At 39.2% G+C, this 23,563-nt stretch overlaps 4 protein-coding genes and 2 non-coding genes across 7 annotated transcripts; 2 read left to right on the forward strand and 4 right to left on the reverse strand.

Annotated features, from left to right (window-relative positions):
* Positions 1-745: 745 nt before the first annotated feature.
* Positions 746-10,230, forward strand: nek4 (NIMA-related kinase 4). Of its 2 annotated transcripts, none has more exons than XM_059329233.1 (16): positions 746-1,010; positions 1,829-2,095; positions 2,191-2,388; positions 2,477-2,584; positions 2,761-2,915; positions 3,159-3,294; positions 4,853-5,539; positions 5,632-5,682; positions 5,856-6,005; positions 6,685-6,849; positions 7,388-7,454; positions 7,677-7,786; positions 7,953-8,044; positions 8,195-8,412; positions 8,496-8,629; positions 9,284-10,230. In XM_059329233.1, exons 1-16 carry the CDS (start codon positions 921-923, stop codon positions 9,380-9,382), a joined length of 2,727 nt encoding a protein of 908 aa, XP_059185216.1. In that variant the 5' UTR covers positions 746-920; the 3' UTR covers positions 9,383-10,230. The 2 variants fall into 2 exon arrangements, with proteins under 2 accessions (XP_059185216.1, XP_059185217.1); XM_059329234.1 differs by having other exon boundaries at positions 7,956-8,044.
* spcs1 (signal peptidase complex subunit 1) lies at positions 10,029-12,893 on the reverse strand. Its single transcript, XM_059329236.1, has 4 exons — positions 12,694-12,893; positions 10,790-10,849; positions 10,594-10,680; positions 10,029-10,330 (listed from the first exon to the last, which is right to left on the reverse strand). Exons 1-4 carry the CDS (start codon positions 12,727-12,729, stop codon positions 10,205-10,207), a joined length of 309 nt encoding a protein of 102 aa, XP_059185219.1. The 5' UTR covers positions 12,730-12,893; the 3' UTR covers positions 10,029-10,204.
* Positions 12,894-13,074: 181 nt separating this feature from the next.
* glt8d1 (glycosyltransferase 8 domain containing 1) lies at positions 13,075-17,076 on the forward strand. The gene is made up of 9 exons (XM_059329235.1): positions 13,075-13,551; positions 13,757-13,855; positions 14,005-14,215; positions 14,363-14,480; positions 14,585-14,669; positions 15,049-15,161; positions 15,262-15,428; positions 15,513-15,625; positions 15,818-17,076. The coding sequence occupies exons 1-9, from the start codon at positions 13,536-13,538 to the stop codon at positions 16,000-16,002; spliced, it is 1,107 nt and encodes a 368-aa protein (XP_059185218.1). The 5' UTR covers positions 13,075-13,535; the 3' UTR covers positions 16,003-17,076.
* A 545-nt stretch (positions 17,077-17,621) lies between these two features.
* Positions 17,622-23,431, reverse strand: gnl3 (G protein nucleolar 3). The gene is made up of 15 exons (XM_059329357.1): positions 23,337-23,431; positions 23,058-23,116; positions 22,747-22,887; positions 21,810-21,929; positions 21,640-21,720; positions 21,412-21,547; positions 21,182-21,285; positions 20,345-20,495; positions 20,048-20,135; positions 19,754-19,931; positions 19,504-19,646; positions 19,121-19,257; positions 18,604-18,749; positions 18,300-18,369; positions 17,622-18,213 (listed from the first exon to the last, which is right to left on the reverse strand). The coding sequence occupies exons 1-15, from the start codon at positions 23,347-23,349 to the stop codon at positions 18,113-18,115; spliced, it is 1,668 nt and encodes a 555-aa protein (XP_059185340.1). The 5' UTR covers positions 23,350-23,431; the 3' UTR covers positions 17,622-18,112.
* Positions 19,369-19,444, reverse strand: LOC131969232 (small nucleolar RNA SNORD19). Its single transcript, XR_009394114.1, has one exon. It is a non-coding gene; the product is annotated as a small nucleolar RNA SNORD19 (small nucleolar RNA).
* On the reverse strand, positions 20,651-20,782 carry LOC131969235 (small nucleolar RNA SNORA47). The gene has a single exon (XR_009394117.1). It is a non-coding gene; the product is annotated as a small nucleolar RNA SNORA47 (small nucleolar RNA).
* Positions 23,432-23,563: the final 132 nt, after the last annotated feature.

Genomic DNA, 23,563 nt, shown 5'->3' on the forward strand with positions numbered 1-23,563 from the left:
CTGCATTTACATTACATGTCATTTAGCAGACGCTTTTGTCCAAAGCGACTTACAATAAGTGCATTCAACATAGTAATAACACTGTATGCAAATTATGTAACTTTAGAGAAATAAATGACTTAGGCAATTTTTTGAACATGTCTTTGTGACTTAAGCAAGATATGGCAACACTTTATTTTGAAGGTGTCTACATAAGAGTCACACAAGCCTGTCAGAAACATGACATGACAAGTATCATGAGCATCAATTTTACTTCAAAGTGTCATTAATGTTCATGACACATTCCTTGTCATGTTTATGACATGTTCATGTCACTCTTATGTAGACACCTTAGAGCAAAGTGTTACCAATATTAGTGTCAACAATAAAACACTGATAAACTAAACTGATAACTAAACAATATCCCTCTGGCTATTCTTTGCTGGCTTCTTATCTGATGCCTAATGTGGCAAATTGTCAAAGAAGTGATGATCTTAAAGGGGTAAAATCACATGATCTGATCAACTGAGGATGTAGGCGATTTACCATAGGTGGCCGGCGTCATGAGGAGATGAGATGATTTAGGCAAAACAAAAAAAAAAGACAAAATATGAGTGACGCTGCTGCAGTACCTCATATAGACGCCAGGTGGCGCTGTGGTGCACACAGAGCTGTTTTTGGTGCAGCTGGACCCTCTCATTATTGTCTGCAGTGAGCAGACAGTTGCCTAGTGACGAAAAACTATCGACTACTGCTGATTTCCTGCGTTTCAAAATCTCAACGCTGGCACTGAGAGCTAGTGTGAAGTTTAGCCAACATATTTCACACGTCTGTTTCGTCTCTGCAGCTGGAGTATGAGCCGAAATGAAATCGTACATGTTGCCGTGAATGTCGTGTAGCCTTTTCAGCCTTCCAGGTCGCGTTATGAAGCGTTTTGACGAATGATGAATAATTATCTTTTCATCAGGGTCGTTGGGAAAGGCAGCTATGGAGAGGTGAACTTGGTGAAACACAAAACAGACCGAAAACAGGTAAGTAATAATAGTATGGGTGGAATTCAACAACCCACTGAATAGTTTAAATAAGTAATGTGACGGTGAAACAACTGTTATCGCTTGAAATGTTATAATCCCCAAGCATGGCGCTACAAAGACCGCGCTAGGCTTCAACTAGCTTAAAGTTAGCTAAAGTAGGCTAAATCCTCACAGATGTGTTTACATGTTTGAGATTAATGACACTAACACTGACACTAACACAATACTGTTATCACACCCAAATGCGCTAGAAGATAATATTTGTTGTAATTCACATAGTAACATTTAGTTTGACAGCTGATATAAGTTGTATTCTGTCTGCAGTCGTTCTTTAGAGATACCTTTGTAACGTTAGATTTTGAGATAACGGGGACAGTTTATTTTAACCCATACAAACTGAAGAAACTGTAGCAGGATGATTCATACTTCTGACCGTCATGGTGACTGTTATCCCCCTCCTGTAAAGGAAGTTTTATTTTTACTGTTTAGCCAACAACAAAAATATTCAGATGCTGAGTTCATTTGTCAGTGTTTATGGCTTGAAGTACTCATGCATATGTAGGTCAGTGCCATTGGAAAATTTGTAAATCCCTGTTCTTCATCAGTCATGACCTTTTGCTATAATAATAGTTTATTTCATTGCAGTCTGGTTGGAAAAGGTTTTTCCACCATATGATGACTTTTCATGTTTAATTCAAAGCATTTTGGTATCTTAATTTGTTCATGATCACTAATATAGAATGACAAATTCTGTATGTTTTCTTAATTTCCTATTGAAGGGAGATTAATTGTGCTTTTTCGTTTTATTTCCCCAGTATGTTATTAAGAAGCTGAATTTAACCACCTCCTCCAAGCGGGAACGGCGTGCTGCAGAGCAGGAGGCACAGCTTCTGTCGCAGCTGCGACATCCTAACATTGTGACATACAGAGAGTCTTGGGAAGGAGATGACTGCCAGCTGTACATTGTGATGGGATTCTGTGAAGGCGGTGACCTTTATCATCGACTCAAACAGCAAAAGGGGGAACTCCTACCTGAGAGGCAGGTGGTGGAGTGGTTTGTCCAGATAGCCATGGCACTCCAGGTATTGATTGAAAGTAAAGACCATGCAAGGTCAGACATAATTTATTTTCTTTACATGACTAAATCTGAAGTCACTGTTGTGATTTTGCTTTGCAGTATCTGCATGAGAGGAATATTCTCCACAGGGACCTTAAAACACAGAACATCTTCCTGACTAAGACCAACATCATTAAAGTTGGGGATCTCGGCATCGCAAGGGTATTGGAGAACCAGAATGATATGGCCAGCACACTCATAGGAACCCCTTACTACATGAGTCCAGAGCTCTTTTCTAATAAACCCTATAATCACAAGGTAATTTGGTTGTCTGCACTTTCTCTGTAATGTTTATTTGTGAACTGTCATTGTAACTGATTTTCAAATGGATGTTATTTGTTTCTAGTCCGATGTATGGGCCCTGGGCTGCTGTGTGTATGAGATGTCAACACTGAAACATGCCTTCAATGCCAAGGACATGAACTCACTGGTTTATCGCATTGTAGAAGGAAAGGTAGATTTCCATTTTTTTTACATATGGGTTTTACATGTGTGTTTATCAACTGGTAACTTTAACCACTTTGATCAAGAGTTAATTGACTATATTCTAGTTAATACACTAGAAAGCTAATTTATGGCAAAATATGTTCACAATGATTTTTTACCCTTTTTTTCTGGTTTTCTCATCAGCTGCCACAGATGCCCAGTAGGTATGACCCCCAGCTGGGAAATCTGATCAAGAGCATGCTGTGTAAAAGACCTGAAGACAGGCCTGATGTCAAACTCATTCTAAGGCAGCCCTACATCAAACGACAAATTGCGATGTTTCTGGAGGCCACTAAAGAGTAGGTGGCACTTACGGTAGACTGCCTTGCTGTTATTTCTAATTCCTTTAAATCTATTTATTTTGTGCAAAATCCTTACCCAATGCTTTCTTGTTTTTTTGCTGCAATTTCTTTTTGATTCACTTGAAATAATTTTCTACAGTCCATTGTTTTTCCTCTGCCACAGTGAGCTGCTAACATTAAGTAGAATACGGTAAAATATTTCTTACTTATATTTCTTATGTTTATTTTGGTTTTTACCAGAAAAGCTGCCAAGTCAAGAAAGAAAGCTGTGGGTGGCAGTGGTGATTTTAGGGCCAACAGTGCATCGCCTGTGGTGTCATCTCAGCCAAAACCTGAGAGAAGTCCCCAGCCTGAACCTCTAGCAAGGGCAAAACGGGTGAGTGACTGGAGAATAGCAAGGCTGGTTTAACACAGACAACACGACTGTAACAGTATTTTAGAATATTCCCATAGTATGTTAGCCTGGTTAACACCAGACCAAATCTCATTTGAGATTTGGTCTGGACACCTGCTGTTCATTTCTCCGTAGAGGAGGTGTGGTTTACGATCCTCCGGAGCCGTTAAGAATGTCTATCAAAGCGTCTGTAGGTAGCTCTTAGCCAATCAGATCAGTTATACCAGATGACGTAGTAGAGCAACAGAAATGGATGTTTGTTGTGTGTGTGTCTGTGAGAGTGTTGTTTGCTGCTTTGCTTCTCCAGTTCTCGCTTTCTGTAAGATTATTTATTTTCACGCTTTATTCCCCCTCATGTCATTCAGCCACACACATCCACTGATTTTATGGGCAATAAACAAGCTGCTGCGGGTCTCTCGGCGGCTCCGCTGTCCCCCAGCTCGGAGTCACATCACCGCCGGTGACCGGCGGTCTCGCCGGCTCGACGTTACGTAGCGCCGCTAGCCGGCACTACCGGTGATCTGGCTACGAGCCGGGGGACAGCGGAGCCACTGAGAGACCTTTCGCCTTTCAACTTTTGCTCTAAACTATTTAAAACACCATCTACAGCTAAAGAGAGTTTCGCGTCTGCAGCAGCCATGTTGGATCCAGAAAACTACAAGCTTCCGTCTGCCGAGCAGTACGCGTCATCGTCTTGCCGTCCCTCCCCGCTCTGTGATTGGATCCCTAAAACAGGGCTAAGAAACCTCTCTGGTTGCCAGACCGTCTGGAGGTTCGAAATTAAATTCGAGCGTGCAAGGCAGTATGGGTATACCCAGGCTAATAGTATGTCATGATGTCTGTCACTCAGCACTGAATTATTGTGTTGAATGATTTTCTTGTGTCATATATTTAATGGAGTGATAATAACATGCAGGTATTTTCTTTGCAGTCATCAATTTAGTTTCAGTACGAGGAGGAAGTTTTGTCTTTTAATCTCCTCAAAGGAATAGTTTGTATTTATTGAGTGGGGTTGTATGAGGTACTTATCCATATTTTGTGTATTACCTATAGTAGATGCTGGTTGGTACACAGTTTGATTGGGACATTATTTTGCCTTCTCAATGAAAGTATTGTTCTTGGTTTCCTTTCACAAGAAGCAGTTGTTGTATTGTTTCTGTGGTTAAAAAAAGGAAGCAAAACAAATTTTATGACTTGTACTGATTTTTTCATTGTAGTACAGTAAAGCCGGCAAGCAAATGATGTTGGAATTATTAAGAATTGTGTAGATAACATAAAGAGCCTTTTATTTTGACACAGAATCTACAGAAAAGTGTGAAGTTCTATCAGCATTTATTATCTCTAGATTCATAACATACATGACATTGTATCCAGGTTTTTCAAATTGCCATGACCAATCCTGAATAAATTCCATTATTGAATATTTTTCCTGATTGCTCGAATTTCTGTACAGATTAACCTGTATCACAACTTCTTTACTTCTGATGGCAGACAGGTAATCATCAGTTTATTATGTTTTTCGTTTTCTCTTCATTCTCAGAAAGAAGAAAAATTACAACAACATAAAGCTCGGAACAGCGTTCCAGACTGCACTCCAGTTCAATCACCATGTCCACCCAAACCCTCCTCACCAGATGCTCTAAGAGCCAGCATTGCATCCCTAGCAACCATCAGCAACATTAATATTGATGTCCAACTGCAGGAGGATGAGGACCTGTTGAACAGACCGGTGCAGGGGCCCCAGTCAGCTGAGTCACGTCACTGTGCAAGTAATGAACCTGTGACTCACACTGTGTGCAAAGACAGCAAGAGACGAGGGAAACCAGATCCCTCTCCCCCTCCTTCCCCTGTGAAGCCCCCTCTGAAGTCTGGCTCAGGTGTTGGCAGTCGGGGTGTAGACGAGAGGAGGTCATCCAATGGATTGTTAGACATTAATCCACAGGCCATGCCACATGCTAGGGATACATTTTCTGTATGTGGGGAGAAACAGATGTCAGATGTGAATATTAAGGATGATACCATGGAGTTACTTAAAGAGGCTGACATGCAGAACCCAAAGCTGGAAGTGGAGAGAGAGGATACTTTTTCTGTCCGTGAGAGGAGATCCACACAAAAAAACAATAAAGCCGATATTGGACTGGTTGTAGAAGAGAATATGAATGATAAAAGTGACACTGTTACCCTTCTCAAAGGAGCTCCAACAACACATCATACCTCAGACATCCAAGTAAGTGCTCTTATTAATAGAGGGGTATTTCTCATAATCTTTCATTAGGTATTCTTGTCTTTTGTAATGTTTGTTATTTTATGCAATTGTAGGAAAGCCTAGAATCTACCGAAAAGCTGTTACAGCCATTTCCTCCAACACCGGTGAGAATTAAAATTCTTTGACTCATTCTGTGTCAAATCTCATCCTTGCCAGGGTAAAGCCCATAAGCTGACTTTGTAGCACTGCCATCATCAAATGGTACAAAGTGCAAGTTTGTCATGTGTTGTTGGTAGACTTTTGCCACTGTGGAAAAAGTGTAATTCTTTCTGTTTAGGAGCCTGTAGAGGAAGAGTCTTCCTTACCAGCCAGTAGGCCGGATCTGACCAATCCAGGTCAAACTTCCCTGCACTTCTCATCAGAACCGTCTCTATCACATCACCACAGAGGAAGGGACATAAGACAGACAAATGGAGGTCAGGACAAGGTAAAGATGGATACAGGAGCTAATGTTAGATATTAGAAATAATTATTATAAAATAGGATCTTAAAGTTCAAGGATTGTTTGGCTGTGAATCAAAATATAAAAATAAACAAGTCTTAGAGAAGTTCACTAACAAGATAATATTATTACCCTAAAGGTTATTCTCCCATTGGACAACATGCTTTTTGCTCAACTGGTGTTTTTCCTCACACTTGCCTTCGTATTTTATTTGTGAATGAACACTCACTGTTTAAGCTGATTTAAAGTCAAGATGTGATTGTTGTAAATATCCTCTTTAAGTATTAAGTATTAAGTATTTTTTATGCAGTACTACAGCCAACCAGTAAATATGCTAAATGGGACTCAAAGGGGACAAATTATGCTAATTTTAAGGTTCATACTTGTGTTTTGGGTTTCTACTACAACATGTTTTACTGTTATGCCCTTAGGAGTCACTTTGTGCCAATTTGTAGTATTGTTATGACATCACAACCTTATAGAAGTCTTGGTGGCTTGTTTAAAGGTTTCTGGTCACAGGCTGTGAGAATTTCTCTGTGGATTTAACTTTTTATTTTTTTATATACCTGTCAGACCTGCTTTATAACCAAAAAAGTTTTACAATAAAACAACTTTCTATCATTCTTTTTTTTAATCTATTCTAATCTTTTTAATCTATTCTTAGTCCAAGGTGGCTGCAGCTCGACCTTTACCTCCACCTCCTGTTGACATTGTACATGTGGAAAGGAGGAAAAGGAGCAGGAGGAGTAAAGAGGACAAAAATGCTGGTGTAGCTACAACCTCCACATCAGTTAGTTCCTCTAAGGACGGATTCTTACTACTGCCACAGGTGAGTCTTCCTCCACACTCCTATGCACTGTATAGAGCCACAATACTGCTAAAACATGTATTTCCTAATATATCCATTCTGTGTCACACATTTTCATCCATCATGACACATTTTATGTTATGGTACAACAAAAATTACTATCGGCACCATTTTATATCGAAAGTTACAATATTAAATATCAGCACCTGCCCTGGCACATTCGATCTGCAGGATCTTTTGAAGTTTTTAAATCCTCCTTAAAAACACACTTTTTCTCCCTGGCTTTTAATCAAGTTTAAGTGGACATCTTGCAAAAACAAAATTTTATTTAAATTTTTAATTTCTTTTATTATATTTTTAATTTCTTTTATTCTATTGTTGCACTGTGTTTATGTATTTTAGTTTTTTAGTTTTTACCGTATTTCCTGCAACTGTGATATCTGTACAGCACTTTGGTCAACCCCGGTTGTTTTAAATGTGCTCTATAAATAAAGTTTGACTTGACTTGACTTGACATTGTTTATGAATTAAAGAAGATGTTGGTGAATTTTATTTTTAGGATCGTCCTCTGTCTGCCAGAGAGAGAAGGAGACTGAGGCAGTCCCAGGAGAGTGTCATCCAACCCGGTACTTACTCTTTTTTCTATCTAAAACCAGAACTTTACAGCTTAATCAATAACAAAAAACTGTCAAACTTAAGTCATAGGAGGCTTGCATAAAGCATTGAAAAAACAAGAAAAAGATGTACATACAAATTTAAGATGGAAAAGTCTGTGCATTAATGCAGCAGCTCTATATAGACAAAAAATGAATATCTGGTAAAAAAAAAATTTTTTTGATTGATCACAGGTGTCAGTGTTAGACGGGCATCTTATGATGTTACTTCTAACACAGATGAGCATTACCACGCTCCAGTGACCAGATCTGTTTCAGAGTCTATCACTGAGACCGACTATAAGGTACGGACACCCTGTCACTGTAACATTTAATTGCTCTTCATACCTAGAGAAATGCACTTCTTGAACATCTGTGGTATGACCAAGAGCAGGCTGGATGTGCCTTGTGAAGCTCATCAGATAATTTCAGAGTAAATTTAAAACAACCGTGTGATGTGTTTCATCACAGCAGGATAAGTTACCGGAGCAAAGGTCAGATGAAGACGAGTGCAGCTCATCCACAAGTTCTACAGAACGTTCGGAGGGAGACTGCACAGAAAGGTGAGAGCAAACAAGACAACAGCTTACCACAAACTTAAATGTAGTCACCATACTGCTTTGCTATTCATATAACTGACTCTGGAAAGTCTGGTCTCACGCATTGCTTGTGTTAATATGTTGTATAATCCATGATTTGTTCGTGATCTGTAGGAAGACTGAATCCAGAGACATGCAGGATTTAGTTCACATGATGACACAAACTCTGAGAATGGATACTGGAGGTGGTGTGAGTGAACAGGAAAAAAGCAGATTTGGTTCTAGTGCACTGCCAGAATTTAAACTGAACAGGAAGTACAGAGACACACTGGTGCTTCATGGGAAGGCTCAAGAGGAAGCTGAAAACTTGTCACTTGGTGAAATACCAATTGGTGAGGTACTTTGATCAAACTCTCGTCACAGTTTATTGTTCTGGCGCTTCTTTGAGTTTAACCAGCTTCAATCTCTCTGAAAGGCTCCACGTCTGGTCCAGCTAAGCTCAGGAGAGCCATAGAGAACCTGAGAACCGATGTGGTGAAGGGCCTGGGTGTCAAGCTGCTGGACAAAGTCCTGGAAATCATGGATGTGGAGGACGACACCAAACGAGAAGTATGACTTTTTATGCTGTATCCGTGGTTTAACTGAAAAATCTTCAGTAGCATTAAGTGTTTTCAGGGTAAGCACTTAAATAGGAGCTGGAGCAATGTATCTTTTGGATCGTTGAGTTCTGGCATTCACAAATTAATGGGGCTACAAGTTAAATAAGTTAGACAGTCTTCATGATTAATCTTGATCATTTTAATTCCAATAATTCTGTCTTGTCACCATCTGTTCCTATGGCTCACAGATGAAAGCCCTAGCATTTGCAGTATTATAAACTTGGTGTTTGTGACAATCACAAACAGTGCAGTGACACCTTTTCTATCACCCAGCAGTGCCTGCCAGAGAGTGTAAACTTCTCCTATGGCTGAACAAAGAAAAGAGTGATGACTATGGATGATAAAACTTACAAAACAGACCTGCAATTCCAATTTATTGCAATAGCTGCAGCCACAGACAACTAAAAGATCTTCGAGATTGTACCTTAAGGACAAAATTGTATGATATTCCCTCCATATCACACCTTAGAACAGATTCACTTGTCCATGCTCGGTATCAATCAATTTGTCTACAAACAACCCAGTTTGTATAGAACTCAAGCAGTTAATTCCCGTCCTTTGTTTCCAAAATGATCACACTCTGCATCCCTTTTTCTCACTGCAGTTGTGCCTCCGTGACCAGATGGGGGATGAGAATTACCAAGCTTATGCAGTGATGGTGAGGCAGCTGAAATTCTTTGAGGATATCGCCATCAAGGTTTAAAGAAAATGCTGTCTATATGGGAGAGTACACATCCGCATTTCCATGGCACTACGTGTGAGAAGAGGCAAACTTGTATGAAATGATAACCTGTAAACATTGTTCATGAGAACTCATTTTTCTGCAAAAACACCAACCTGCCTGTGTGCCATTGCAGGTTGTCACAAAATTGTAACGATGCAGCTGCTCTTGTACAACAATCTTATGTAAATGACTGTGTACATTTTTTAAATTTCCTGTTATTCTTTAAACAGAGTTTGTTAATATTCCTTTAATTTTCAGGATGTCTATGCAAAGAGTTTGAGTCATGTTTAAGCACTCCTTGTCTTTTTACTTTCTGTAGTTGAAACTTGTTTATAATGCAAGCTAGAATTTCAGTAGTTTTACTTATGCTGTATCTATGAAGGCACTAGATCTCACTTCTGCTGCTGTATTGTATTTTCTTAAAGACAAAATAATGTAGATACATTGTAGATATTAACATTTGAATCTTTTATAATAAATCCTAAATGCATCTTTTGTTTGCAAACATTTTCTATAATGTTGGGAACCACAATAAAACATGTTTAATTGACTGTGACAATAAAAAGAATATTGCATCTTTGTGCACAATGACCCCCGAATTTTAGACATAAATGAAACACCAATCTAGAACACCCATTAATAAAACAGGGAGTATCAGATGTTTATTATTTGGACCCATTATTGACTGACAAGTACTGTAGATCATTTTTCCTTCCAAACTCTTCGATGTGTGAACTGTAAAACAAAAGCTAGCCTCCGATAGAAAGGATGTATGAACAGCCGTGCAAGGATAGTTCTGAGTTATTTGTGTTTCTTCTTCTTAAGAGTTTCCTGAGGTTTCTGGCTGGGCTCCCCGCAGGTCTCTGGTAGCATTGGCTGCCAGGACAGAGGACTTCTTCTGTACATAGGCCATGGAGGCAGCGTCAACTACAGTCAGGGACAGAAAAAGAAGAAATTATATAATGTTTATGGCCCCCCCTCCGAATAAGTATTTTAATGTTAAACAATCACAAGACGGCCACAACTATGCAAGAATTTGATTTAATGGTCCTGATCTATGGTGTCATCTTAAAAATGTACAATGGCAGAAATTCAATTATCTTGAATAAATAACATATCTATACCTTGTTCCTTCCCAACAAATAAAAGCACACAAAATTGGTAATGTTAAAGAAAAAAACAAAACTTACCACACAGGACACAGCAAAACCAGCCAGGACAATATACACTGTCCATCCAAACTGTTCAATGATCAAACCATACACAAATCCAATCACCTGGAATGACAACACAATTCATATCACTAAAATTAACAACAGGTAAAAATTCAAAGGCATTCTTGTAGGATGTTTAGATTACTAGTTTGCATTAGTCATGGCTAGTTACCGCTGAGATGAGTATTATTCCTTGGAAAATCTGTTCCGCCAGTTTCTGGCCTTTATAATCCTGTAACAAAAGTGGACATAATTTAAGCAACATTAAAGACAATATCAGTACAGATTGAGGTTAGAGGTACAGAAGCATTTCCACCAGTAAAAGAAAAAACACTTCTTTAAAACCCTGCCTAAGGTAAGCTATTATATTGACTTAAGAATCTAAAAATAACTTACAGTGTAGTATTGCAAAAACAATGACTGAGTGTTGCAAAATAATGGCAAACTCTCAATCTGACTTTCTTTTCAAAATGATGCTGAGACTAATGAACTGTCAAAATGAACGTAGTACCTCAAAAATAAGAAGAAACTTTCCCAAAATAAGGAATACATATTTCAGTATCTCAGAGTAAAGTTACTTATCCCAAAATAATGAGTTAATGTAAGCATCTGAAAAAATTATATATAATTAAAATATTGACTTATCGCAAGGAAACAACACGGGTTTATGCATATTTCAAGAAACTTTCTTATTCTTCTGTTATTTTTTATTATTTAACTCATTATTGTGAAATACCTAGTCATTATTTTGAGATACTGTATTCTTTTTTGATATAATTTCTCATAATGGTTAATGTATTCTGCATATTCTGATACTCTATTATAATATATTTAAGCAAGATATAATTTCAGGGATGGCATATTTAAATACCTAATTATCAAATAATGCTCCCATGCATGTGCAGAACCGCCAAGTAGCACATCTTCACACTGTTAAAATAATCACCTAAGTAATTTTTTGTCAAAATATTTTTTTTTTGCTTAAATCATCTCCTCACGACGCCGGCCACCTATGGTAAAATTGCCTACATCCTCAGTTGGTCAGATGATGTGATTTTACCACTTTAAGATAATGGCCTATGTCAAGTGTGTGACTTAAGGGGGTTTATTATGCCTGAGTCAAAATAAAATGTGACTTTTGAACATGCCTTTGTGACTTAAGCAAGATATGGTAACACTTTATTTTGAAGGTGTCTACATAAGATTGACATGAGCGTGTCATAAACATGACATGGGATGTGTCATGAACATTAATGACACTTTGAAGTAACATTAATGCTCATGATACTTGTCATGTCATGTGACTCTTATGTAGACACCTTCAAAATAAAGTGTTACCATATCTTGCTTAAGTCACACAGGCATGTTAAAAAATTGCCTAAGTCATTTATTTCTCTTAAGCTACATAATTTACACACAGTGTTATTACTATGCCAATAGCCATCCTTTGCTATATCCTTTTTGAGTGAAATGATCAATAAATGTCATATGTTACACTTTTGGGGACGTTTTTTGTGTTTCCTGCAAAACTTGAAAAAAATGAGTTAGGCGATTATTTTAACAGGGTGACGACATATTGACAGAACAGCGGAGATTGGCTTACAAATAAAAGGAAAGTGGGTGCACCTGAGCGAAATAAATACCGTTAGCTGGTAAAACTTAGTTGTTGCCTAAGTTTTACCAGCTAACGGTATATAGCTTTCCACTAACCATGGCAACAAGTTAAATAACGCTAGGTTAGAGAAATTAAAATTAATTATATTGGCGACACTAAAGTTACACCAAGCTAACGGTAGTAACGTAGAAAACAATTTTGAATTGCGCGTTCACGTTTAACTGTTCACTCACAGACGTGTCGCAATATTGACATATAAACTGACAATGTCGTGTGTGATGTACAATCAGAAACATTGGATGGTTGGTTAACTTAAAGCTTTGAAGGAAAAAATAACGTCAGCTAGCAGCTGTTAGCAACACAACATCAATTTAACCGCTGAACTGGCTTGGAATTACCATTAGCTTGAGAAGCTAGCATTACCATAAAGCTCCATGCCAATCAAACTAATAATACCTTACCATGTGCGAGGGAATGGACTTGAATATAGACAGCATCTTAACACTTGAAGTGAACAACCATAAACGGACAAAATTAGGTTCAAATGGCTGCAACGCGAAGCAGTTTGACTTCCGGTTTCAAAAAGATACGTCGTGTTGTGAAGGACCCACACGGCTGCTCCTGAGTGTTGCTTTAGCTGCGCAGGTTCACAGACCTTTAGATGATAGGGATGGGGTGTAGTGCTCCATACATGATGACAAACTAGTTTAGCCTCAGTGGAAAACCGTGCCTGCCTAAATGACTGCCTGTCGATGTATCTAGCGATCTTTATGTATTTTGTTGAAGCATACATCTATTTGCTTTTCATCCCAAGTCATTAAGATGCATGCAAACATACCAAATAAGTCCCATAATGTTTATTTTTTAATTTACTTGAAACATCATGCTAATATTATTTTACAGTCGGGCAAACGCACGGGCATCTATTACTACGTGCATTTGTGATGGCGGATAAACTTGTTGATGTTGAGTTGGCAGTTTGGCATAAGCGTAAATTACTTTTACTGTCCTCAGTGATTTCTTTTAAGAGCTAACTTTGCCTGCGCGTTATATAATTATTTTTTGTCATTTCAACTCGCTGTTAAAGGCCACTAGTTTGCTGGCGGTCCCGTTTTGTGTTTGTACGGTTGCCACGCCGCAGCTGTGCAGCACCAGCAGCAATCAGGGTTCACTTCAGTCCACGTTAGCGAGACAGCTCAAACATCTCGGGCTGCACTCTGATCGACCTGAAGAGTTTTCTACTGGCTTTTGAATTTTTATATATATTATCAGGCGTGCTGGAGGAACAGATGAAGCTGCTGTCATGACAATGAGGAGAGGTGAGTGAGTCTAGAGGAAGCGTGTCTGTATTAATACAGTGCGAATGGAAAACAGTTAAATAGAAAAGGGTTTAGATTAATACTGAGGCGAGCTGGATGCAATTTACATTTTACTTGAGATTTGTAGCATTCACAGTTCCCACACTGACACTTGGACTGTGTACCACAGCTATCATTAAAATCAGCTCTTAATTATGTGTTTCAGTGAACGTAATAATCCTTTTGCTGCTGGCTGTCGCCTTCCTGATTATAGTTCAACGTAATCTCCTTAACCTCAGTGACATTTTACACAAGGAAAACCCAGGTATGTTTATCTTAATGCTTGTGTTTGAGCTACACCTTTTCCTCAGAATATCCATTGTTGTTAACATCTTATCAGACCAATTCAGTGCAATAAAATTAAACACTTTAAGTCATTTGTGAAATCTCAAATCTGTCTGTTTTATTATCCAGATGCTGGGATGATTCTCCCCTTTGAATCTGAGTTATCTCCGGACCTCAAAGTAGAGTCAGTGAGGAAAGGAGAGGAGATCCCTGTCCTCATCACTGCTGCTGGGGAAAGGCTCGGAGCTGTGGTTGCTGCCATGAACAGCATCTACCAGAACAGCAAAGCCAATGTCGTCTTCACTATAGTGACCTTGAATGACACTGTGGATCACCTCAAGTAAGACAATGGAGCATGTCTGCCATGTTACTCATGCATTCCATTGTATTATCCCTGGGTGTGTCATCTTTGTCTTTAGTTTATCTAAGAGGAATTTGTGAAAGGTCCATTGTCTGACATAATCTTTTCTCCTTGTTTTACCAACAGAGTGTGGCTAAGCAAGACGCGGCTAAAAAAAATAAAATATAAAATTGTTATTTTCAAGCCGGAACTCCTCAATGGGAAGATATCGAAAGAACCTGAGACGCTGGAAGCTGCTAAACCGGTCAGACAGTTGAATGTTTTTCAACCCTGTCCCAGGATAAATATTGATAGTACTAAGTACAAATGTTCGTCACATGCAAACTTTGCTTTATTGCTCTTTTTCAGTTGACTTTTGCCAGATTTTATCTACCTGTATACATACCTGAGGCAGAGAAAGCTATCTATTTGGATGACGATGTCATTGTACAAGGTAAGACACCCTCATGAAGGAAAAGAATGAACTTGGCCATAAAAGACTATTTTACAGCTGCTTGTCATGCATTCAAAAACATTTTTGATGCACCTTTTGCACTCATTAAAAGAGCGGTGTATAGGATTTAGGAGGGATCTATTGGCAGAAATGGTAAATAATAATCATAATTATGTTTTCATTCGTGTATAATTACAAAATAAGAATTGCTGCAGCTTCTAAGCAGCCCTTCTTATCTACATAAGCATCTACAATCCACAGCCTCACCCCTAGATGTCCGTAAATCCTCCAGACTGTCATGTGTCTAAAAACTACACCTTTTTTAACAGTACAACAGAGAGGTAATACTTGAGATTTTGCCTTTTCTGTTGGATCTTAGGGGACATTCAGGACCTTTATGAAACCAACCTCAAACCAGGCCATGCAGCTGCCTTTTCTGATGACTGTGATTCAGCATCTGCTAAGGGCATCATTCGAGGGGCTGGAAATCAGGTGTGGCATCTCTTGCTAAGTTTTTTCAGAGTATCATAATGTAGAATGTTTGTTTATGAATATGGTGCCATTTGATTGACTAATGAATCCTCTCCACTAGAATAACTATATAGGTTTCCTGGACTTTAAGAAGGATGCTATAAAGAAGCTGGGGATGAGGGCCAACACATGCTCCTTCAACCCGGGGGTCATCATCGCCAACCTGACTGAGTGGAGGAGCCAGAACATCACCCGGCAGCTGGAGAACTGGATGGAACTTAACACAAAGTACATTACTTACACTGACGAAATGAGGCAATCTCCCTTGTAGACTTTCTGTTCACGTCGAGATGAATTTGTTTGTTTCCTCAGGGAGGACCTGTACAGTAAGACACTAGCAGAGAGTATCACCACTCCCCCACTTCTGATTGTTTTTTACAAACGTCACTCTACGATCGACCCAATGTGGCACGTCAGGCATCTTGGTAAGTCCTGGAATTCTTCTCAAGTTTTCTAGAAGCTTTTAATTAAGTTTTTAAAGAAATTGTTCAACATTTTGACAGATATGACTGAATCTGCTAGTGTACCTTTTTGCAAGAATGCAAATGTTTTTGCAAATATCATACAGTATGACAATATGAGTTGTCATGCATGAGTCCAAAACCTTGTTTTGTTAGGCATGACAGGTGCTGGAAACCGCTACTCTTACCAGTTTGTGAAAGCTGCCAAACTCCTCCACTGGAATGGACACTACAAGCCCTGGGGGAGAACATCCTCCTTTTCTGACGTGTGGGACAAGTGGTTCATTCCAGACCCCACAGGGAAATTTAATCCTGTGCGAAAACACGCAGAGGACAACTAGAAAAAATTGATTTCAGGAACTTTTGAGCAGCCAAGCCCGCCCTGTCCCAGCAGGACCACGCCTTGCGATATCTCAGGAACTCTGTAAGGACTTTCACTTGCCAGCTTTGTATTGAATTCCACCATCCTTCGAACATATAGACCTGTATACTCTCACATTCCCTTCGAACGCACCGTTTTGTTTTCATAACCAACGCATCTTATTTTTGCTTCGAGTGCTTTCTTCAGTCCAGAAACTCGGTGCTCCTGAGATTGCTTTGACCCACACTACTCTGACTGTTTTTCTACCGATGATAGGAGCAGTTTTGGAAAATATGACCTCGATAGACTTGTACGCATCAATCCCAGTTAACAGTAATGAACTTGTTACAATGTACTAAAACATAAAAACTGAAGCCATGGTCAGACTGTTGAAGGTTTAAGTATGTTAACATGCAGACTAATACTGACTAGTTTACTTTGAGTCCATAGTTACCTCAGCTATAGTGGTACAGCACACAGTTTGTAACTAGTTAATGTGTTCCTCTCAGTTATCATGTCAGTCGTAATTGTAACATTAGCCATGCAGATGCCTCGTCATTACCTCAATTCAGTACTTCCTGTGGAAAAGTGGTGTTTTATACTTAATTGCACAAACTTTTTAAAAACCAGATCTTTATAGCCGCAGTCTGTGTGTTTAAGTGTATATTTTACACCACAAACAGATCGAAAATGCTATTTAACTCCCCCTTCCTCTATAATACTATTATTCTTAATGACATTAAGACTAAAGCTAATGGTGTGCTGCTGTTCTGATTGCGCCTCTCAGTTAATACTGCCATAAATGAACATTGAGTACTGTTCTGCCTCTCATGCTGAAATATTAAGGATAGTGGGCTTTTCATTACTTAATGCAGACCACTAAGCAAACTGCACCTCTGCAGAGGTTGAATTTAATGTTTGCACAATATTCTCATGCTTTATATTCCCTCAGTCAGGATTTTATACATGCTGAAAAGCATTTGCCTTGCTGGTGTAAATATTTGTCATCCTTTGTATAGTACGTGAAATAAAACTTACATTTTTATCATTTAAATCTTGTCATTTTATCTTCTGTCTGTAATGAACCTGGTTACTTCTGAAGATTGGCCTTTTCCAAGACTGTCTACATTTCTGTAATACTTCCTGAAAAGAAGCCACAAGCAAAGAAAATGCAGTATGAAACTTGTACATGTTAGTATGGTTTTGGAAATATACAGCAAGAACTAGAACAGCACGCAGTACAGACCTCTGCCAAGGTCAATGATGCATTCAAGGTGGGAAGCCTGTTTTCCAACTCATTCATGAACTTTTTGTAATATGGAAACATGGATGCCACAATTAAGTTGTATATTACTTTACCCTTTTCAAATTGTTACTCTGAGGAAGGTGTTCATACAAATATCCCTAGTCTTTATAACTTTTCCCTCAGTATCTGACACATGAATGACCCATTTGTATTTTACGAACATGAAATGTTCTCGTATCCATGGATTCATCTTTGGCCCATGCTCAACTCAATATGTTTGATGACATTTATTTTTCCAACAATCTGAGCCAAAAGCACAACCTCCTTGGTGGAGGCAATAACAAAATAACACATTTAGGCTTGGTAGAGGGTTTATTACATATATAATACGTCTATATACAGTATTCTGCATGAACACAATATTACAAATGACCTCTGGACATTTGAATGGGTGACCCTTCACCAACATTTGGGAGAAGAAGTCAGGGGATATATACACGACCACTCTAGGTAATGTCCTTTTTGTTGGCAGGTATTAGTCTTAGACATACAACATTCAATTGTTCTATCAACTGAAAATTGTTGTCTAGGATAAAAGGTCTGACCTTGTATGGAAACTGCCCCACTGTCTTCCAGATTCAAAAATTAAAGGAAGGGCACAAACACCAGCAGCTAGCCTGAAACTACTTTACTAGGCAGTGCATTTTGTTATCTGTGATTGTGAATCAACTACGCCTGTAATGAGTTGGTCAAAGGCACCATGACAGTGATTCTCACGTCAGCATATTCGCGTATGCTGACGAACCCAGGTCTGCATTTCTTCCAGACAAAAAGGCAGCAAAGCTCATTTAAAATCTGTGTTGAAGTCATAGGCGTCATCCGACTTAGCTGCTGACAGGCTGATGTCGATGGGGAGAGACTGGAACTGCACACGGCTGGGTTTTTCTGGAAGACAAAGCAAGATGTAAGAATAAGGTTCATATGTGGAGATTTTAGCTATAAAGAAATTAAGTACATTTTTAAAAACTTACTTTTGAGTGGCTCCTCCTGGGGTTTCTCTGGGGCTTCGGTTTCATTTACCTCCTGAGCAGTTTGTTCAGGCTGCAAGAAAGGCAGATGTTTCAATTTAAAAGTCCAACAATCCTAAAGATACAGAGTGATTTCAATAAGAAAAAGGTCCAGCCAGCAGGATCAGAGTTGGATTAGAAGTCTTCATAAACAAATCAAGACTTGAATTTTTGTCCTCATTTCCAGCAGACCAGATTGCGAGCATTATTTGAAGCAGCCGTCTGGCAGTTTTCCAAAAGAAAGAAGAAACACGACATCTTTGCTTACCTCATTATTCTCATCATTCTGCAGCTCAACTTCTGTGTCTGCAGCAGAGGGTTTTTCTTCAGAGTTGTCGCTGACACTCAGCAGGCCTGCAGTCGGCCCTTTAGACACAAAGCCTATACTGCTGGCCTGACTTGGGAATTTAACACCTAAAAAAGCAAAACATGTTTTCAGCAACACGGACAGAAGTGACCACATGTTATCAGTAGCTACAGTACATTGATTTGTCTAAAAGCCCATTAGTGGCCCCAAGAGGTCATGTTGCTCCTTACACCCTGAGTAAAGAAAATCAGCTGATACAGGAGACTGACCTTCAGTCAGTGCAATTTTATGGAGCCCTACATTTTCTCCAACACTGCAAAACCTTTACTAACATTTTACCCACTCTATGAAAACGGCACAACCATGGCCAAAAAACAAACAAACAGTAATGCCAAGTTTTACAGTTTGTCCTTGATAAAAGAAAATGCGCCTTTCAGAGAATTTCAGAGGCTTAATTAATCAAATTAAACACTGGTACCTTTGAGAGTTTCCTCGTTGCCCCTCTTCAAAATGTTTAGATCCCAGCCGTTCTGCATCTCAGCAACAACAGCATCAGATATGTAGGCAGGGAGGCCGTGGTTCTCTGGTGCCTTACAGTAGTAGCTCATCTTGGCTCTGAGGAGACACCAAACCAGTACTGTGAGATCAAAGTCTAAGCATTTCTTTTTTACATTACATGTCATTTCTTAATCTACTTCATGAATTTACATATTTGTATCCATCCTGGCACAGTGTTGGATCAGAGTTGGATTAGAAGTCTTCATAATGAATTCGAGACTTGCGTTTTTTTTCCTCATTTCCACACTGATGCAGTACAGCTGCCTACCCTTCCCAATCCTCCAGGAGAATACAAACACTCACCCTGTCCAATCATCAAGGAAAGTTGTGGCTGCCTGCTCTGTGTTAGGGACTCCACCCTTCAGTAGAAATCCACGCTTTTTGGCGAATAAGGTTAGAAACTCCAGAGAGTTTCTGAAGTCGGCAACATTATACTGCAGCATGATCTGAAATCATAGAGATGAAATGATTAAATCACTTCAAACTTTCAAGAGAATCTAATCAGATCAAACATTACTCAACAAGTGTCTCCTGTGACGGGACCTCCTCCTACCTGGCTATGGTCACACTGTTTGAGCAGAGTCCTGACAGCCTCCAGCACCGTCTCCTGGCCCTCCTCCACCTGCAAGCTCCTCAGAGCCATTGAGGCTGGTGGGTTGGATGGTGACGCCACGATTCCTGGGCTGTCCATTACCTTCACACTCTTTGAGATGTGCACCTCCTGCATGGATCTGAATGGGTGATATGAAAGATACATTTAACTTTCGGGATAAACTACAAAAAACTCTAGGAGAAGATGCTACATTTGTGTTTAGAGCTAGTGTTTTTATCTTTATTCGTCACTCACTTTGTGATGCCTCTCTTGACGCCAGAATTGCACGCAAGGATTCCCTTCAAACTGTTGATAAGACTGCTTTTTCCCACATTTGGAAAACCTAAGCGGGTAAAGGGAGATTGCATCAAAGATAAGCATTCAGATTATGTACTTTGAGCAAATACAAAGGAGCGAACACAAGTCGAATCAAAACTGTATGGAGCAGTAAATTATTAAGCCCTCATAGAACTCAATACTAAAGTATACAGCCAACATTATACTTAAAACAAAATGCAGTTCCACATAAGAAAAACAACAAAAAGTGCTTACCAACTACACCCACTTTGAGTGAAGCTTCACTGTCTTTGCTTAGAGCAAAACTTGAAAGGAATTCAGTGAGAGAACCGTTTCCAAAGCAGGCTGCTGCTCGAGATTTGTCCAGGACTTCATTGGAGGCCACTATCCTGCTCTTCCTGCCTTTCTGATGAACACAACCAGACAAGTAAAGTATTACTTTGAGTAAAATCCACATACAAAACACTGGGTTTGTAGGTTTGCATTTGAAGTGACTGAAGCTCCCTCCCACTGTCTGAATAATACAGCTTGCATGTATTGGAATTAAATACAAAAACATTTGTTTTGTTCACAAACACACTACACATCAGCTCTGTGTATGACAGAGTCGCTCAGTTGAGTGGTTTGTATGTTACTCTTGGAGGTCATAACCAGTTATAACAGCACAAGCTGCTTAACCTTCTCAGTCCTCCATATTACAGCAATGCAGAAACATAAAAAAAAAAAAATTGGTTATATAAAATAACCACATGGTATTGCTATTATTTATATTCCGTACTCTATTTTAGCAAAAATATCACCTCTGGTTCATTCCATTTGTTAATCAATGTGTCAAATTATGTAAATATTGCTTTGCTTTTTTGATAATTTCATAGAAGCAATATAGAAAGATATGTCAAAACATTTTTATATTGTTTTGAGGATAAATATCTTCATGGCCAGCCAACATTTTCTTGAAATTAATTTAAATTGTGACTGAAAATTCTTATATTCCAAAAAGCTGGGTGAGGCTGAACATGAGTTTAACATTGTTTACATACGCTGTAAATCAAATGTGTTTTTGACAACTGCTGTGTAAAATGCACCTCTTACCACTGTTTTGTCCCTGATCTGTGTTGATGCTTTGAACGCCACCACTGGAAACTCCTTTTGTAAACACTGTATCCACCGCTCCACATTTTCCTTTGGTATCAGATCTACAACACAAAATAATCAAACACTGCTTCAGAGTCCAGACAAACCATTTTTCAATCAAAATCAAAACAAACCACTGTATCTACTTTGACTATTAATTAACACGGCAGCATTTCATGTCCATTTACCTATTTTGCTTAAAACCAAGAGCAGTTTCTTTTTGCCTTCCCTCTGCAGCACCGCCTCCTCCAGCTGTGGACACCTGCAGCCCAGTGGATCCCGAGCATCAAGGACTTCTATAACTACATCAGATGCATCAATTACCTGAAGAGGAGAGAAGGAGATCAGGTTGAAGATTATCGGGAGAAAGCTAAGTTTCTACAGTTAAAAAAATGATTGGAATTGGGAAGTTTTACCTTATTCAATTCAGAGCAAAGGTACTTTTTTGAGTTCTTGTCTGGGGCAGATGGTTTGACTGGCTGCTTTTCAGCTTCATCCTGTGGAATCAAGAAAGCCTAAAAGTAAGTCAACAGTAAAGGGATTAAATTCTGAACTAGTGGATTTTTTGTTAGTTTTTTCTTTTTACCTGCCGAGCCTTCTTAGCCTTGGGTTCTTCCTCTTTACTTGCAGCATCCCTCTCCTTTTTCCTGTTCTTGGCTCGCTCCTCTTTTTTAGCTTGTTTCTTTTTCTCTTTTTCTTCTTCAATCTGCAAGACCATAAAATGTCCAATGAGAATAAAAGCTATCACAGCAGACCAACACAAAGACACTTTAACCCTTTATCGGGCAAAGTACTATATTTGGTAACTTCAGTGGATATCAAAATGGGGCCCTCCATTAGGGGTGCACAGATTCGGGCCCCCCATGTCTCTCTGTGAGGTCGTAGAACCACATGGATTTCTTCCAGCTAATCAGCCACGATCAGATTACGTCACAGATGGTGACACCATGACATCTGACCAATCAGTATGATAAGAATACAATATTAACTTTATTGACCTTGACCTCCAACGTAAAAATTTAAAATTTTGAAAAAAATCTGCAAGAAACAGTCGTACAAACAGTACGAATAAAATACAAACCAGGTGGGGTAATAGTTGAGAAAAAAGTTGCAAATTTACTAGATTAAAGTGGCAAATCTACAAGAAAAAAAGTTGCAGATTTAAGAGATTTAAAGTGGCAAAAATCTGCGCATGGGTGAAAAGGTCTTTTTTTTCTCGCAGATTCACCACTTTAAATATCAAATCTGCGCATTTTCTTGTAGATTTGTCACTTTAATCTCACAACCTATTTTCTCAAAATATTACGCCCCTCCCCTGGGTCCGTACTGTAATATCCTCCAATATTCTCTAGGGTTGAAATTTGCAAATATTTCAATGAGTGCCCTATTAAGGGTTAAAACACTCTCCAGCTCCCCAAAACATTTAAGGCTGAGAAGAGCTTAGACCTTTAGAAAAGTGACACTGCATGTATACCAATGTAACTGTTGTGATGAAGTGCATTATGAGATCAAGCAGTGCTAACCTGTAGCCTCCTCTGCTCTGCCTCCCTGAGAACCTCCTCTTTGAAAGGAGCGCTGCTGGGCACACCGGGATCCTTCTTCACTCGTTTGCCCACTCCTTTCTTCTTTGCCTCTTTTCTTAGCTTTCTGTTGTGCTCCCGGACCTAAACACACAGCACAAAACGTTTCTCCATTACAGACCGTTACAATAGTTCAAGCGACTCGGAAATCAGAGTAATGTTAGCAGTAGCAGACTCATGCAGTCCACACAAGCCTCGTGGTGCATTGAAAATAAAATAAAATAAAATAATGGGTGATGAAGTCAGACACTTACCTTCTTCTGTATTTTATAGCGTTTGGAGCATGAGACGCGCTTACTTGCTTTCTTTAACTCTGAAAACAGAAGACAAAAGTAAAACGTATGCTGAAAAACAGTTAGCGTAGCGTTAGCGAAGTTAAAGACCAACGCGGAGAGACCAAAGGTGGTGTTTAGCTGTTAAAACAGTAAATCTATTAGCTAGGTGGGTTAACCAAACAATCCAGTCTTAAAAGTGCTTTTATTTCTTAAACGAACTCGTGTAATAATGCAACATTACTATCACTGCTCACTTACTTGGTCGCTTCATGGTGGAACTGCGGACCTGCCAATGTGACTGTGCTGCTCTCGCACGTGGAGGATCGTGCAAGCTAGATGTTTCGTCATTTCCGCTTATGTCAGAGCAACTATCGCCATCTATCGAGCTGGAGTATTTAAGGATTCAGAAATGGACAAAATAGCCCTAGCCATAGGAAAGAAAGAAAGAAAGAAAGAAAGAAAGAAAGAAAGAAAGAAAGAAAGAA

The sequence above is a fragment of the Centropristis striata genome, chromosome 3, assembly GCF_030273125.1.
Source record: "Centropristis striata isolate RG_2023a ecotype Rhode Island chromosome 3, C.striata_1.0, whole genome shotgun sequence".
Classification (NCBI taxonomy): Eukaryota; Metazoa; Chordata; class Actinopteri; order Perciformes; family Serranidae; genus Centropristis; species Centropristis striata.